Source organism: Strix aluco, chromosome 4 (genome assembly GCF_031877795.1).
Source record: "Strix aluco isolate bStrAlu1 chromosome 4, bStrAlu1.hap1, whole genome shotgun sequence".
Taxonomy (NCBI): Eukaryota; Metazoa; Chordata; class Aves; order Strigiformes; family Strigidae; genus Strix; species Strix aluco.
The window spans coordinates 118,056,971-118,075,490 of record NC_133934.1 but is presented as its reverse complement, the minus strand read 5'-3'; the positions used below and the strand labels follow the sequence as shown (position 1 = coordinate 118,075,490).

Below are 18,520 nucleotides of genomic sequence, written 5' to 3'. Positions count from 1 at the left end.
TGTAAAAGCACATATCCCTACAACAAATATTTTTGAGAAACTTAAGTAGAATGCTGACCGTAAAAATAACTATAATTTTGTTTTTAATCATAACTTGATTTGTTAAAGAGCCTACATAAGAGATTTGCTGAGTACCTGGTGCAACAGAGACAAACATACAGCTTTTTCCTTAATCATAAAATAGAAGATGGGCTAAACCAGTATCACAGAGTAAGTTGCAATATCTATTTTCCAGGTCACATTTCAAATCTCTGACTACCACTCCACATTTCTGGACTTCTGGATTCTCTTAATAAGTGAAAGATTTAAAGAGAAAGTATATTACCTGACATCTCCAGCCAGACTACAGAGAATGCCAAAAGTAGGTCAAAACTTGAGCACCAGCAAGCTAACTTTGTGTCTTCGTTCAATATCAATTATTCTGTGGTTCAAAGCTAGTTTTAAAACACCCCAAAGTGCAACTAATGGTGAGCTAGCCTGTATTTTTTCATTAGCTTGTCAAAAATGTATGCTTCCTACTTACATGTACGAATAGATTAGACTCCCTACATCTCCTGACAAGGGGTTTCTCAAAGGCTTAAAGCTTGCCTTACTCATTTTTCAACCACCCCTCCTGCCAAGATAGCTATCAGGGAGCTCTTGTATGACTTTATGGCACCCTTTAGACATCCAGCTCTCTCTCATGGAAAAACATGAGCCAAAACACAAGCAGTATTGCTTAGTAAGTTAAGAGAAGCCCACTTGGAGCTTACACCTAAAAGGAGACAAATCACTGTGGTATTCATTAGTCCAAAGCACTTCTCCCTAAAACAGTGATTCCTAGCAGGAGAGGGAGCAGCTAAGAGTGAGGCTCTGAGCTGGGCAATGCTTTTCACTTTGCTGTACTCCCTGTGCAGCAGAGAGGCACAGGCCATGTTACCCAGACCAAGGCAGGAATTGCCCCCACGGCAGCAACTGAATGACAGAACTCAGTGTCAGGGTCTCATTTACTCCCACTCCACTCCTGTGCTGTTTTCTCCCCTCCAAAGAGCAGAACACAAACGTTCCCTTTACCCATAACATGCCTTTGGTGGCTCTCTCACCCCAGAAGCCAATGACACCAATGATTGCTTTCAAGCTCATACCCCTCTACCCAAATCCCAACCACAAGCTCCCTCGCTCTGTGAAAACTTCAGTTCCTTCTGTTCTTGTTCCAATCTCACCCCAGTCACCCCTTTTACCATCCCCAGCCAACTCCCCCTTGACCTCCATACACCCCCAGGGATGCTCTGCTTACCATAAGACTCATCTCAAGCATCCTTGAGGACTATTCCAAACCTCCCCATCAGCCCCTAACAACAATCCCTACTCTCATCTCAGTCAGCTCCCCAGGCTCTGTCCCACTTTGTGTGTGGTGTAAGAAAGAGAGGCATTGGCTTTTCATAACTAAAAAGGAAACGAGATAGGCTTTTCTGTCCGGTCAAAAAATATTCAGCTTATCAACTATACACCACCGACACACTTTTTTTTAAAAATAAAAAAATATGTCCCTGCTCCCTCATGTCTGTTTACCAGCAAGAAGGGGAATGTTTCAACACCTCAGCTGAGGCTCAGTTACAGAAACCATGAGAACAGCAGAACCGGAGTCTTTCTGCAAAGCAACCACCCTTCTGAAAGGAAGGAAGCTCCCATCGAGGGGGACGTCCGCAGAGCAGATGCATGTTAAGATGCATCTCAGGTAGCTTGACAAAACAACTTTCTGGAACATGCAATGGTAGGACAAATGTTCAGTGCTGCGTTTTTGCATTAAAAACAAGCACAATTCAAACTACTAAGCTGAAATTAAAAAAATACTGTTTCTGTGGAGAGAGCAATGTAAGAGAGCAAGCGGAATGCAACATTACACACAGGCACAGAACAAAATACATTCATAGGAGAAGGGAAAAGGCAGCAAAAAGAATTTAATTCTGTCTTTATTTCAAAAATAAGTGCCTCCTACACCAGCCTAACATTATCCAAGTCATCTCAATGTCAAATGCAAGAAAAAACCTCCTCTAGTAAACTAAATAATAAACTGTTAACATTTTAACTCTTTCCCTGAATCTCATAACATCATCTGATTTAATACTACTCCAGTTAAAAAAATAAAGCCTTGATACTGAAAATGTTTGGTCCACATAAAATAGTTTTGTTAGCATGAGTCCATCCACTACTTTATATACAGTACTTGCAAAAACATCCGCTCTGTGTGATTTTGCAGGATCAAACCTTTACTTTGGGATCTTTTCCTGGTTAAGGAAAAGAAGAGGCAGTATCAGCCTACACTGCAATTAAATTAAGGAAATCACCAAATTATACTAATGTTTGAAAAAAATGTAAGTTAAAGAAGCAATTTTAAACTAATTTTAATGTTGCTCGGGGTTTTATTTTTATAGCTGTCAACATTCAAAAGATGAACTGGTGGATAAAAATGAATGGGTGGGACTAAAGCTTAAAAGTGTATTGCTAACTTCTTTCTGAATAATGAAGTCTCATATCAGTATAAAAACTACTTTAACCACAAGAACAAAATTCTTTTAAACTCTTTTGGCTTACATCCATTACTGCTTAAACTAATTAGCAATGCTATCTTCTGACAAATTTATTTTAAACTTTCAGCAACAACAACAACAGCCCAGTGAGAAGTATTAGCGGGTGGTTGGAAAAGAGGATTATAACTCCATTATATTAACTCAGTTTTGGCATATACACATTTGGTAGCTATAGTGTTAAACACCAGTGATTATATATCCATAGCTACAGTAGATACACTGTCACCAGAGGAGGAATTTAAAATGACAGAAAATACTCATTTAACTTACAGGTTTATAAGAGTGTAACTGGATTCCCGAATTTGACTTCCACATTAGTGAGATGAAAGGAGAGCATTTTCAATTATTTAAAAAGATAACATTTGGTAAGACAATTTTTAACTTAAGACAGCAGTGTGATCTAACGAAACACCCTTATAATAAAAATTATGTTAGCATGAGATAATGCAGATACCATAACTGAAATTATTGTTATCTGAATTTTGCAATGCATTTATCAATGATGAGAAAGTTTTAAACACGTACTTCTAAAAATGTTTAAAATGGGAATAATAATTACAGTTCTACCATGTTAATGCTTGTATTAAAACAGCCAGTGTTGAACCGAAATGGAAAGGAAAAACAACTGAGCTTCAACACTACAAAGCTATTAAGGATCCCTCACCTTAGAGCAGGCTTTTTCAGTTTGCATGCACTGAGAAGATTCACAGACCTGCTTAATCCAGATTGAGAGTTGCGTAAACAAAGCAGAATAAAAAGTGAATGCAACAATAAAATGTGGAAACAGGACATTTAAAACAAACTTACATTAAAAGACATAATTGCATGCTTTCAAGATATGAAGTCACGTGCAAGAGTAAACAACACAGTGCTTATTGACTCAGTTAGATGTTTGATCATTTCAAACCATACATTTAAGAACACCAATGTATCTTTGAATGACAAAATCTCAGCAATGCTCCAATACACTGACCATTTGTAAAGTGGTAAAGACTCAAAAGAAAATAAAAAAGAAAATCAAAGAGGCTATCTGAAGAAACAAGACAGATGATCCAGCTAGAAGACAAAGACTATTAAAAAAGCAACAATAAAGACAAAAAAATAAATCCTCATATATACATATATATATATATCACTGCATAGCATGAATGTTTCAGCTGGTTGCATTACTGAACTGTGGTGAACAAATCTGGCCAAAATTAAAAAAACCTGTATACTTAATTACCAAAATTTTTTTGAAAAATAGCTTTTTAATGAAATAAATTTTAAAATCACGCACAATGCTCTTAAGACAGTAACTGACGATATTAATAATATTTTGAAACTTGTCTAGCACTCCTTCTGACCCTCATTTAAATCAATTAGAATAAATTCAAGAATAACATATGACTTTAATTTCATTATGCCTTTGAGCAAAATGCACTAATAACTTTTAATTGTTAGAGATATAGGGAAGTGGCGTAATAGTTTTGCCACTTGAAGTTCAATGGGGAGGGATTTATTTTTTAATTTATATTGTTTATTTTAAAACACCTTATTTGAGAGTCAAGTGTTAAACAGAAGACTTAACTGAAGGTTCGATACAGAGTTTGTGTGTGTGCCAGTTACAAACCATTGCTGCCCCCAGAAGAGAACACAGAACATCAATTCCAGGCGACTGAACAATTTCCTAGGGGCCATGTGTTTAGAGTTTAGAAGAACAGGAATTTATCATATTAAACTATTTTATTCTCCCTACAAACAAAGCTCTTTATGTTTTCTTTGTTCCAGCTTCTTCCTTTTGATCTCCATTGTCAGAGTTTTGCACCAACGTAATACTTTGCAATCTGCTGGGGAAGAAAGAATGACTGATTGTCTCCTTTTGAAAAGCAAAGTATGTGCTTGCCTGCAGCCTGCAGCAGCATCCCTACTGGGAAAGGTACTGTCTACATTCTCTTCCCTTAGTTTTGGTTTTTTTTCCTTTTTCCCCCCTCAACTCTTGGAAACAAAGCTATCTTAGACTAAGTCACAAAACCCTAGATTTTAATAGGGAACACAAAACATTACTACTGCGCACTGGCCAAATTCCAAAGACAAATTTAGTGTTAAGCAGCAAACTTCAAGCCACATTACATGTGAAAGGAAGAGTGCTGGGGGAAGGGAAAGTTCTGCTCATGATACAGTAAACTCATCTTATTCTGAACAAAAATTTCAAATAATTATTCTAAGCACAAAGTTCAGGAAAAAAAATATGGCAGCATTGAAAAAACTGGTACTCAAACTAGCTTATACACTTCTACAGCATAAAAGTAGTAAATAGATTTAAAATAAAATCCTCTCAGCAAAGGCTTTTTGCGAAGACAGCTTGGAAACACTTTACAAAGGCAGGCAATTCTTGATTAGCTGTGTCAGGTGATTATCCAGCCCATTGCAAAATCACTTCAGCTCTGAATTAGCTGTCTTGCAGCTGGAAGCCATCAGCTGTGTTCACATGGCACCCCATCACCTGAGTGCACCAGCGCCTGTTGGTGCTGGACCAGAATTTTTGGTCCCAGTATCACCAGGCCTTCTATCTTGCATTGTATAACCACCATATACTTTTATAATCCAATTGACCTATGTTTTGGATTTGTGTTTTTGCTCTATTCAGGTTATTCCGTTCCCTCCTTAACTTGGATAATGGGTGTTGACTACATGAGATCTGAATGCTGAAGCAGGGTTTGGTGCCCTCAATTCTAATTGAAGTCAGAGTCAGTTAGGGTTACTCAACACTTTGCAAGATCTGGATCTAATTATCACATTAGGCCCTATAACAATCTACTGATATCCAGAGATACATGTTTTACATATGGAAAACCAATATGCATAGAGGTTAAATGATTTGCATAAGGTCACAGAGAGAATATGTGGCAGAACTCAAATAAAAGCCTGCTAGTTCCACCCTTTCAGCCTCGAGCCTTTTTTATTACCTCCAATTTTATATTCCTGCCAGAAGAAGTAATTTCCATTTCAAATATTAAATGGGAAATCAGAAAATGTAGTGAACTCTGAACTGCATCTCCTTGGTAATGCAGCAAGGCAGATAAACCGTATACCAACCTGTGGGTTCAAATGAGTTAACCAACACATTTAAATACAGCTATTGTGTGAAATGAGATTGTGTCTGCAGACATAACAGTAAGTACACCTATTTCTAAGAAGTGGAATGTATGGATGCACACTTGGTACCCATGTAGATTATTTGTATGTATTTATATAAATATGTATGACATACTGTTTCAAGGGGCAGACCGATGTCAATTAGACATCATACACTTCCTAACCTAAATGATGAAAGTATCAGAGAATGGAGGAATCAGAAGTTATTTGTTTGTCATTCCCCTTTTCATAAGGCTGTTCACTAAAACATTTGGGAAGGACTCCATTCACCTAATGTTTGCCTCTCTTGAAATATGGTCACAGGTAAGAAAAAAATTGAAGATTATATTTTCTACTATAGTAATCCTAGCAGATATTTGTAATTCCCAAAAGCAAACCAAAGGTTTAGAAAATCACTCAGAAAAAAAATGGTTTTTCTTTCTTACTTTTTTAAACTTTTCTTTCACTTTTCAAATTTTACCTTTTTTATGTTTTGAAAAATTTCAAATTTTTCAATTCTGCGCCTATGTTGTATAGGAAAACTATTAAAACTATCCAAGCAGAAATTAAGTTTCAAAACATCTACAAACATTTAATACTATTTTAAGCTGCCATGACACATTACCATCTTTTGGACTAAAGAATATCTACACTACAAAGCAGCAGTAGTTTTGGAATCAGTTTATGTGAAAAGAGCACTATAAAAACATGACTGCTTAGCAGAAATCAGAACTAAAAAAATTACACACCATCTATAAACTGTTCAACACTGAATGAAGCTTTTAACACAAATAAACAAGTTCTACCCCTTAAAAAAGGAAGCTATTTGATCTTGCTGATGTATTTCCATTACTGTTTTATGCATAGACATATACAGTTCCTGAAGGTAAAAGGGTCCAGTATAAATACAAAGCATGAATGAATTCATCTTAATGAATGCATAATGAGTTAATCTACTTGACTATTTCCAAGAAAGCTATTTGGAACACTTAATACATCATCTTTGAATACTGAATATTTGGAGCACGATTTACTATAAAAACATGAAATCCCATCAGCTATTTTAAGGTTCATTATTAAATGATAAGAGTACAGAACAGTTTACCAAAAAAATGTTTTGTACAGTAATTAATTGGTGAAGTCCTTACCATTTCACTCTCTTCCTCCTGAAGTATATTTATAGGCAAGGCACAGAAATATATTTTAATATCATTTAATAAAAAATAAAGTTAAAGAACAAAATTTGCATATTAAAGACAATCAATAGAGAATTTTAGAGCACTTGAAGGGAATAGGAATTCACAGCACCTGGATTTATAACTGCTTTTTTCAGGACATGGAATAACCCTGCTCTCCTAAGCACTCTTAATAAGTATCCATCTATTTCAGCAAAACTGCCCATGTGTCTTTTTTTCTTTTCCAAAACTGAATATACATTTTCATACTGCACCTTCAGTCTAGCTTCTTCAGCAAAGAGAATGGAGAAAGCATAATAAAAGGATATTAAAACCTTATCATGTGGAAGACCCTCTCATACAGGAACCAAGACAGTCCAAAAATGCTCCCTAAGGATGGTCCTTAAGGACTTTCCCCCTGGCACTCTGGGTATTCAGACTGCAGATGGGTCATGTGGAAGGGCTGCAGGGTGTCACTTATCTACAGGGATCCTGAGCTAGGATAACGCCTACAGGCTGCAGACAACACCTGATGGACCTCCTGAATTACACAAAGGATTCTCAGAATAGAGGAAGCACGAGTATGATCTTGACCACTCTACTCTGGGGCAGAAAGTCCTATGCTGAACCTTTGAGATGGTGTGTAGAGACTCAGGAGTCACACCCTCTGTACACAAGTGAGGTCTGCTAATGCTTGTGCTCTCTCATGTGTTTTATAATTATCACTTGAAACTTTATTAGTGAGAATGAAATTACAAGAATAATTAAGAAAAAATAATTTGTAAAGAGCAGATTTCTTTAAAAATTCAGCACATACAAAACAATACTCCTTTTAAACTAAACTTTCTTTTTCAAAAGGCAAGTTCTTTCACCCGTTTTCAAAATTCTGATAATGTAATTCTGATAATGTAATTCTGATAATGGAACAGTTTATACAGTATTTGCCTTCCTCCTCCTATCTCGAAGGGCTGATTCAGGCCAACCTGCCAAAACCTACAGCTGCAGTAAGCCCCAGTTCATAGGAGCTCATAGGAGTTCATTTGTGCGACACAACAGATATGGTCTTTTCCAATTTTAACCATGCACAGCATAGCTTCTCTCTTCTCTACAATAACAAAACCCAGAGTTTCCTGGAAAATTAGTCCTCTTCAACACAGTAACAAAGAGTGGCATATAATTAGTCACCATCATCCCTTCAAGGAAAAATTCTCTTTACAAAAGAGACCTCAGATCTTAGCAGGTTAATGCTCTCATCTCCACCACTTGCCCTCCTCAGAATTGACAGCATCATCTCTACAAAAAGCTGAGGATGACACACAACAAAAGAAATGTTAAAAAAAAAACCCAACAAAACCACACTATTATCTATTACAGGCAAACCATATAGCAGATTAGCACCACAGTAACTGTAACATGTAACTTGAACTCGCTGCACTCAATCCATTGCATTCCTTATAACCTAGATGTATAAACCATGTAACCCACTTAAAAACAACTACAGACACATAAAGCAAATTGAGACAGAGCAGTAATTTAAAAGGACTTAAATACATGCTAATGGTAAGATAGCTAAAGATGGATGTTTTCATTTGCATAAATATGTGCTAGGCATAGAATTTTCCTCCTCCCTGAGATGCTTCTAACATTGCACATGCAGTTTCTATGATAATTTTTTGTGAGAGAAAACCACCAAAGGTAACATACTGATTTGTAATGATAGCACAGTTTCTCTACAGACTATATATTTTCTACTAGCTACTAAAAGAATTCTTGCACTACTTTTCATGTCATGTTATGCAACAGCACAGTAGGAATGCTTTATTCTCTATATGCTAGACTGTAGTAGCAAGAAAATAATACAAACCAGCAGACCAAGCACTGTGCATTCTTTCAATATTCATGGTAACAAGCTCAATTCTAATTAGAACAAGTTTAAAGCCTCTTAGAATGAAATTCACCTCTCCTTTCCTTCTGAACGAAATATTTAGACTGTTTCTTTGCAAGTAATGAAAAACTAGTATCTAGAAGCTTAAAAGAGGAGATATACCATGTTTTCAATCTCGCAATTACAAGGTTTCTGATAGATACATACCTTTTTGCTGCTGGTGGTATAGTTTCCTTTCTGGTTCCTGATGGGGAAGGTAAAGAGCCACTTGGTTTCTTTGGTAACACAGTTCCATTATTAACAGTAGTCCTTAAAGGCAGGGTTTGTACCAGCGGTCTTGCTGTAAAACAAGCACAAGATGAAGTAATTGTTTTCATTTGCTTTTCTTTTTTCCCCAGCACACAACATTAGAATATTTAAAAGTATTTGTGTAGTATGCCATTTTTGTTTCACTATCACCAAATTCACCATAGATGAGGGTTTTAACAAAGAGGTATTTAAAAATTATTATCATTAATAGTAATAATAATATCGAGCAAATCATCTGCATATGGATTAAGCACACAATTCTATAACCTCTCTCATTTGTAAAACTCTGTCCTAGCACAAGGAGCTTACTGGTAAGTGCAAAGGTAGTTGTTGCCACCAAAACCAATCCTGCTCTCTTAAGAGCATCGGTCTCTTGCCTACCTGGGTAGTGTTCAGAAGAGAGCCAGAAATAAAGGCAGGTTGCCATCCCAGAAACTCCTGCTCTTCACCCCATAATGTTCTTGCAGGTTTTCCACAAGCAAACGATCTTTTAAGAAATCCCTATTTCCCCAAAAAGGTCTTCTTTCAAAGAATGTGGGCTTACGTTTGACAGAAAGGAATTTTACCCTTTAGTCAGAAAAAGCAGTTGAAATCAGCAGAATAGTGGACTTAATGAGCTGACATTATCCACCTGCATTCTTCTGATCAAACGCTGGCTCAAAAAAGGATATACATGTCATACTTGTAATTAATATTAGAATAACGGAAAAGTCCCATTCAAGTACGTTAGAAATTAGTTGCAAAAACAAACAGTGGTTAAAACTGCAAGCAATGAGTACAAACATGAAAACTACAGTGGACCATAGTCTGAAAACACAGGCACAAACATGACTAGTGCTCTCTCTACGTTAGGGATGAAAGCTTGAATCACTAAAATTTGACAGAACTTTGCATCACAAGCCAGCTTTGTAAAGATGCCGAAAGTCTCTGTGTTCAGACAAACAACACCTGAGAAAAGGCAGCAGTCATAAGTCACTTAAGGAACACAAGATAAAATTTCATGGAACTTGGAGAGGATGGCAGAGAGAATATCTACGAAATGCTCTTTGAACAAAGACTGCTGAGGATAAAGAATCTAAAAACCTAAACTGAAACATTAAAAATTGTATGCGGTCCTAGGTTATATTATGATAACATCTTATTGCAGCACTGATGGCAAGCATTTATTTACTTTTTCACCTGAAGTTTTCATATATTGAGCAAAAAAAGATAGATGTGAAAGCCTGTGCCTTGAGAAGATCAGGTCAATAAATATGGTCTACTTGGGAATGCAACTTTCAAGATAAACTTTGTCTTGAAACTTTGTTAGACTGTACACTTACTTGTTATGTATTCATCATTTATTTGTTCAGAGGAGAGAAATTTAGAAAACAACCTACAGGGAAATATTGAAGGAACATGGCTTATTTGGCTTAGAAGATGGAGGATGACATGAAAACAAGTCAACAAAAAAAAAAAAAAAAAGAAAAAAGAAAAAAAAAAAACCCAAACATTTTCTCCATGCCCACTGAGGATCTGAGAGCCTATAACCGCAGAAGATTGATAGGGCAAGACAGTATCGTTCTTACAAGGACAGGAAGAACATGGGTGCTCTGATTTTATGGGAAGCTTTAAGGAAAAGCTAAACAAGACTTAAACGACTTCATGGTGCCCTCCAGCCCCATCCTTCCATGGTCTATTTTAACAGACTAATGCTGTCTTTAGAGTTTATACAAAACACCCAAAATTTACTGTACTTTGGCTTCTCATGCCTCTTTTTATTTATTGAGGGATTCAGATATCATGATCCTATTTACTTCTACAGTATTCATTCTTCCAAATGAAATTATTTCTACAGTTTCTTGTTGGACACTCTACTTCTTGTTTCCTGACTAACTGCTGCAATGCCATAATTAATCTATATGTATAGAAGTGATTCTGTTGCATACTACAGAATCACATATAGCTACAAGTTAAGCAGTTGTGGACTTGTTTCTTGACAAGATTCCTGTAGCTCACAAAACTTTATTAAGGCTTTGAGCTCACAAATTAGAACAACCAAAGTTAAATAAATGATTAAAATATTTTTCTTCTTTATAGTTATATCAAAAAAATGCCTATCGAAACTAGCAGCAGCCAAGAATAAACTCTGCAACCTTTAACAGAGGTTTTACTTCAAAATCAGCACCAACCCAGAACCCATGCTTCTGGAACCAGAGATTTAAAGATCTAGCCCTATGGTCAGCTAGTGTAGAAAGCAACACCATGAAACTCTTCCAGGGCACACAGAAAAACTACACATTATTCAATTAACTATTTACTCTGGAGCTATTTAGTTTTATTTACAAGAGCTAGTTCACACCAGTGGTAACTGACATCACATTCAAACAACCCCAAACATGTCATTGCTGTTAGAAGTGAGTAGCTCAAACACATTGGTATTATTGCTTTGTCAGTAACGTTTATTTTGGAAGTTCTGTTGGTTCAAGGTCTTACCTGTGGTAGCAGGACTGACATGTTTATCAGCCTCAGCAGCAGCTTTTTTAATCATACTCTGATCTATGGATTAATAGGGCTGTTAAGTTTACAAACAAACCAATAATTGCAAAAGGAAAGAACAAACACAAGTAAAACAAAGGCAGGAAGCCATACTGAACTCCACCAAGTAGTTGAATTAAATAAGAGACAAAAAAAACCCCAAACAAAACCCCAAAACACCATTAGTGAAGGAGCTCCACAAATGGACAAGATAAGCAGTTTGCTTTATGTGATGCTTTTAAGCTGCCTAGCTCAAGTCTAGAACAAGAACACACACAAAGACTGAAAACAAGCTCAAGCTTTTTCCATTACAGGTTTGAAAGCCTGAAACTTGAAATCTTTAGATCCATTTTAAATCTGAAGTACTCAGAAAAATGTAGTCTTCTGTCCCCTGAAGCTTCTTGTTGCAGACTTTAAACCCTACATTGGGAATCCTATTTTTCCAAAGGCACAAACCTCCCCCAACACACACACACTTTTAATCCTGATGTACTTCATGTATAGATCAAATGAAAGAAGCAGCATACAATATGCTTCAAATCCCAGTTTGCATGGACAAGATTTCTGTGACACTTTGTGAGATCAAATTCCACTTTTTACAATTCTAAGTTGAAATTAGTCACTAAATAATAAACAGAAAGAAAACAGATAAAGTCCATGCAGCCCAACTGGTAAAATACAAGAAGCCACCACTCCAGTGCCTGTGTCTAAGCAAACCCGTCTCCTAGAAGGCTTCATCAGGAGCCTCTGTAACGCTATTCCAAGTTAAAATACTGAAATTCAACTTAGTCTTATGCTAAGTAATTGCATGCAATTCATTATAAATTCCTACTATAAATTCATTCTTACTATAGGAAAAATAGGCCACCAAGTGAAATGTATCATATCTGACAAAACAGCTGGGAGAAACAAACGATCAGGATACTTCAGATTCTGTTTCATGTTATAGATTATGTTTAATAAGGCTGACCATACACTAATGATACAACTGATATATAGTAAAATTAAAGTTCTTGACATAAATTGTTACAGCAGCAATTATTTCCAGAAACCAGGTGGTTTTAATTGGCAATTATCAGGACTCATTTCAGTAATTTGTAATGAAAAAGCAATTGACATTTGTAGTCCTCTATTTGCATTATCACAGTAAAACTTCTTACACTGTCATTTCACACACACATTAAGAAGTATCCATACCATATACACATTTAAACCAGGAAAAAAAAAAAAAAAAACACCAAACCAAAAAACAGCCATAGAAGGCAGAGGAATAGGCTTACAGCAGCTTTTCTTCAATGTACATTGAAGTATGGCTTTAACAATCTGCTACAACTAAGAAAGCATCTCCTGATTTAGAGTTCAACTCTGCTCACAGAATCCATGAAAATCTGGTCTGTATTTTGCTAAGTAAAGCCGGCAGGCAAGAAGAACTGATTTGGTTACAACTCAGTAATAATTACTAGACTTTGTTTCCTCCATGCATCAGACAATATCTATTTTACAGGCAACATAAACCATCTTAATCTCTTGTACAACCAGATTTGGTTGAACATTTTATCACAGTGGAGGCTATCTTTAGTAACATTTAACTTTTCTGATGTTTTAATTTTTTTTTTTTTTTTGCAATCAAAGACAAAATGAGGAGAATACACCAGAAAGGGAAGAGAACAGGAAAACAAGATCACAGACATTTACTGCATATTCTGTCTGACAACTAGCATGCTATACAATCAACAAATCTGGCTCTGTAATTCTGTCCCTTTCTCCTCTCCTCATCTCCAGACACAAAACATTATAATAAACATGACATCTCAGTTCAGCAAATTAATTAAGTAGTTTATTACCTATTCTGTTAAATCAATGTCCAAAAGTAAATATCTATTGCAAAGTCACAAATATGTAACTGAGATGAAAAGAAGTCCTAATTTCCAGCTGAGAAAACTATGAATCTATAATTACTTATCATATTTTCAATGTGAATTAAGGTTTTAAATTATATTAATACATATCAGGACCCAGAAAGAAAAAATTTCTTAATTTGAACAACAGAGAGCCTGTGAAGTCAGCCATACTTTCCTTCCACATCTAGGTTGCCACCACTTTTACTCCTAAGACTACCCAAAAATACCTTGTGCATTTCTGCTAAACTGCAGATAGGCAGTCTCCCAGGCTTTTGCAGCCCCACAGACCACAGTAAATCACACTGGATGGGTTCTAATAAACCTTTACTACCGCAGAGTGCTGGATGTTCAGCTTCAACTCTGCTGATCCGCATACAGACAAAGCTGTTCTTGCAGAGCAGGAACCAAGAGAGAGCACACTGCAGCACACGGGCGCAGCACAGCATATTGCTGAGTGGCAACGTCTGTCTCACCTGCCACCTTGCTGGCTCTGGAACAGGGTCAGGCACCAACCACAGCTCTACCTTTCCTTCAGAGCTGGGCACCTGGTGTTGCACCATCTCCTCGGTCAGTTCACCTCTGTGCTAGCTCAGAGCTCTGTCTTTGGCTATGTCTGCACCATCCAAAGGCACTTAAGACATTTTTAATTAAATTTTTAATTAAATTTTTATTTAAATTTAATTAAATTCTTTGATCAAAAAAAACCCCACAGAAGATGATGCCTCCCCTAAAGAGTTTATAAACTAATCTTGATCAAAAGTCAGGAAGTGGTAGCCATGGGTAAATGTGGATTAAGCACAAAGAATATGCAAATGCTTTGCTGGTTCACAGGAACTACAGAAGGCTCACAGATTTAACCACTCGGATTTTCATGTGTTCTCTTTAACAGGTTAAATTTCAAATGTATGTTATTTTCAGTTTGTTAATTTTGAATATTTCAAAGATTTAAAGAATAATTTATTTTAATACATGTAAAACACTTACTGAATTGCACTACCTATTTTAGATGTATCTGAAATGCAAACCTTTGGTAGGTCCTTTCTTGTTCTGCATGGCCTGCTGTTCCTCTGTAATATTCAAGCGTCGAACCACATCAGCAAGGGCAGATTTGAGCAGCTGAATGTCATCTTCCTGCATCTGGACACGTTGCTCCAGAGAGGCAATGCGATCCGTTACTTCCATACTGCTTGCAGCAGAGGCACTGTCATCTAAGTAAAATAGCAAAAAAAGATGCATTATCAACAATGTAGAACCACCAAGGAATACCTTATATAACTGGCTGCAGGTAAGCAAAGGTTTTTCTGAGACCTGATGACCTCTTGAGGAAGAAAGTTTTTACGTGATCAAAAGAAAGAGGTGGAAATAAAAAATATATAATAAATGAGTACATAAGTAAGATGTGATGATGAGGTTGGCTTCAGAGCTACTTACTGTTAATTGAGCCCCACTATCAATTATCTATGTGTCTGAACCAGAGTAATCAACCATCACCCTTCAGTGTTCTGCTCAACACAACATTCTGGCACTGGCAGGCATTCAGGTAGAGAGTTATACTTTCTGATACGCTACACAACTTTTCAGATTTTTCTTTCTCACATATTTGATAGAATGTATACATTAGACATATGTAAGCAACAGGTAGGCTTACACTTTTTCAAGTTATCTATTCTCCAGTCTGTGGACGATATTAACCCCATCTGCTAACTCCTAATTTGTACCAGCAGCTTTATGAGAACGTTCCCTCTGACTGAAATAGAAATATTAAATAAATTCAGAATTACTCAGTAATTGTACTCTTAGCCTGCAAACTCTGAAAAGGGTCATTACTTAGCATAGAATTCACCTATTACTTGGAAATAACCCACAGAAGCTTAAAGCCTGCAACTCCCTGATGAGGACTACACATTCTTTCCACCCAAAACTAGTAATAATATTTTTCCTAAACGAACACTTTCATTCCATTGAAGTTCCTATCACATACATTGTCATTTCTTAGAATATTAAGTTGGAAAAAAGAAGACGAAAGGAAGACAAAAGCAATGCCAAAGGTGTCAAAGTCAGTATCTATTAGAAAAAAAACAACTGTGCAGTTTTTAAAGAGAATTGCAAGGTTTTCTTTAACTAGGTGAATTTGAAACCTAAAAAAAAGTTAGGTATGAACTTACTGGATCATTTTAAGTAATGTTAGTCAAGTGATGACTGGATTATAGCTTTCATTTGAAGACTTAATAAGTTATACTTTAGCAAAAATGGTTATTTATGCTACAATCTACAATCATAATTGACTTCTCCCTCACTCCTTACACAAGTCCACAGCATGTATTTCTCCTGTTAAAGCCCATCTCTCTTTGTGAAGAAGCTGGTATTTGCTTTCATTTCTTCTGTGTACTCAATTCTCCTCCATTCCAAACCAGAGTTTTCCACTTCTTTTGTATGAGGGCATAAAATGCAAGTTAAATGGCTTGTGCATAATAATAACAAGTGTTGAATTTTAAAACAAAGTGTTTCAACTAGGAAAACAACAGCTTCTGAGTGCATTTAAAAGTATATCCAAAAATGTTAATACATACAAACTTTTAACCAGAAGCGTCTGGGGAAAAATTGTATTCAAAATTTAAAAAATAATAATCTATTAATCTCCAAACCAGCCCAAGACAAATAATTTTTGAAATCTGTTCGTAAACTGCATTTTGGCTTCCTTACCCCTCACACTCAGATATCTGCAGTTACCAAAATCTGAATTAGAAACAACTCAGAAACAAAGACTATAACAATATTGAAAGTCCATAAATAGCTGCAGGCTAATATAGTTTAAATTGCTTATTAATTCTGTTACAGGATTTTCAGAGCATACTTAAAACATCAACATTAGGATATTATTAGGCTGAACATAGTGGTAATGTAAGCATCCCGTTCTGAACAAACTCAGTCAGAACTCAAGTTCCTGAAAAATGCTGAGAAACTTTCCCTATGACAAAGCTTTCCAAACTTTGGCCTAATGAGACTCCTGCTCAGAACAGGACTCTGTCCTGCAGCTGTTACAGGTAATTAATCCCCAAACTGCTGGCAGCAGTATGAGCTGCCTGCAGAACTTAACCTTTCCTTGTACAAACAAAAGGCCCACGCTGCTCTAATGACTTTACACTTTAACTCAGCTGGAAATAACAGGGATTAGCATACTGGACAATAGGCAACCAAATCAAAAGCTTGATTTAACCAATACAAGCCAAATTCAAACTTCAGCCATTCTGCCAAATTCAATACGACAGGGCATAGTTTTCTTCTGAATTCAGTCAACAAGAAATAGCCAATTCCCAAATTCAGGGCAGAGAAGGAAACCCAGGAAGAAATCGGTTGTTGTTAAAATCATCTACTGTTACAAAAGAAAACATCCTCATTAAAGTATCAATTTCACTAATTTTTAAGTGTGTAGAAACAGTAATTTTGCCCAAACATAAATCTTCACATAGTAAATCAGTGGCACTGGTTTAGTTCCGTAAGAAATGACTCCGGCTAATAACTATCAAGATGTACATCTCTCTTCTTCCCCCTTCTCCCAGCTGCCCCTGTGACTCTTCCCCTTGCATCCTTGCTGACCAACAGGCACCAGCAGACCTTTCCTCTGGACACAGCATGGCTGCGCCTTCCGCCATCACTGTTCTTCCTGGCCCTTGGGAACATAACCCTCATCCTTGCTGCAACCTACAACTTGCTTTGTTATAGTTGTTACCTGGCTGGATGCAGTTCCCTTCCAACGATGCAGAGAATAAAATTTATAACAACTTTCAGTAATATTGCAACTGAAGACAAGAAGTCACACTTCACTTTGCCTTCCCTGTGCATGCATATACAAGTAAGCTAGAAAAGAGACCCAGAATATAATAAAACTATGTTTTCTGAAGAATGCAAAGTTCAATTATAAAATAAGCATAACCTGTTTGTTATGCAAGTAGAGGATGGAATGTTCTTGCTATTGAGATCATTATATCCGAGTATATTGAGCAATAAAGTTGCAACTTCAACGCAGCCAAATAAGCAAAGGGATATGGTATCAGAAAAGAAAAAAATAATTAATGTTACAAACTAGCCAAACAACAACAAAAAAGTCACAATAGATGTCATCTGCTCTGCCCATAAGAGCAAAAGCTATATTATTAGCCTAATTTATGATCTGCATCTGCAGTATACAGCTCATCCTCACAGCAAAGAACACTTGCAAGGAAATTTTTAGCACACGTTTGTAATGCAATTTAGACTTCAAGTAGAGCCATCTTACTATTATTGCTCCCAAGCCAACATTAAATTTAAAGTGAATATACATTTTATAGCACCTAATTCCATGTTTTCTCACAGATAAAGCATATCCTCAAGGAACTCACAGAGAGCAGGCTGAGAGGGGAGCACAGGGGGTTTGGAGGAAGGCAGCTGTGGGGTGCCAAGAGGCCACCAAATGCTGTGCCTTGGGGTGGTCCAGCCTGTGGCTATATTTTCCTTCACAGGGTCCACACATACATGCACAACAGCTGGGTAACAAGTGCACTTTGGCTGTACAGTTACAGTAACTGAGAAAAGCACTTTATAGTAATGACGTAAAGATCCTCAAAACACTTTAGGTGAATCCAAGGAAATAAAAAGCATAGTTTTAAAAGAAATCCACGTAGATAGACATTTGCAGCAATAATACACAAACCTTACTGCAGTTTTACAATATAATAAGAATATCATTACGTCAATACATGTTACTTTTTGTGATGTTAAATTCAATAACATTAACAACTCTTTACTAGTGTCAATATACTTAGATTTCCTTGAAGCATAGATCTACTTGCCAGTCATTACCACCATTTTTGCCCGTGGACAGACAGAACAGACACCATATCACCTTCATCGGTAGCATCAACAGCATGTTAGACTTAATCATTGCCTCTTTTTTCATCAATAGGAAGAAAAAGGATTTTTGAAGTAAAATTTCTGCAACCTGTTTTCAGAAATTTGAAGTGGATCACATTCTACATATGTTCATTTCTTTTCATGGATTATAATGCA

General features: G+C 36.5%; 1 protein-coding gene across 6 annotated transcripts in view; it reads right to left on the bottom strand.

Annotated features, from left to right (window-relative positions):
• Positions 1-18,520, bottom strand: part of EML1 (EMAP like 1) — a 107,675-nt gene that overhangs the window by 41,727 nt on the left and 47,428 nt on the right. For 4 of the 6 annotated variants that reach the window (XM_074825091.1, XM_074825095.1, XM_074825093.1 and 1 more), the window contains exons 2-3: positions 14,500-14,682; positions 8,955-9,087 (exon numbers count right to left, since the gene is read on the bottom strand). In XM_074825091.1, coding sequence (XP_074681192.1) covers positions 8,955-9,087; positions 14,500-14,682 — 316 coding nt within the window. Of the gene's footprint in view, positions 1-2,840; positions 2,877-3,234; positions 3,283-6,835; positions 6,854-8,954; positions 9,088-11,531; positions 11,595-14,499; positions 14,683-18,520 lie in introns of all 6 variants that reach the window. The other 2 variants (XM_074825090.1, XM_074825092.1) reach the window with 2 other exon arrangements.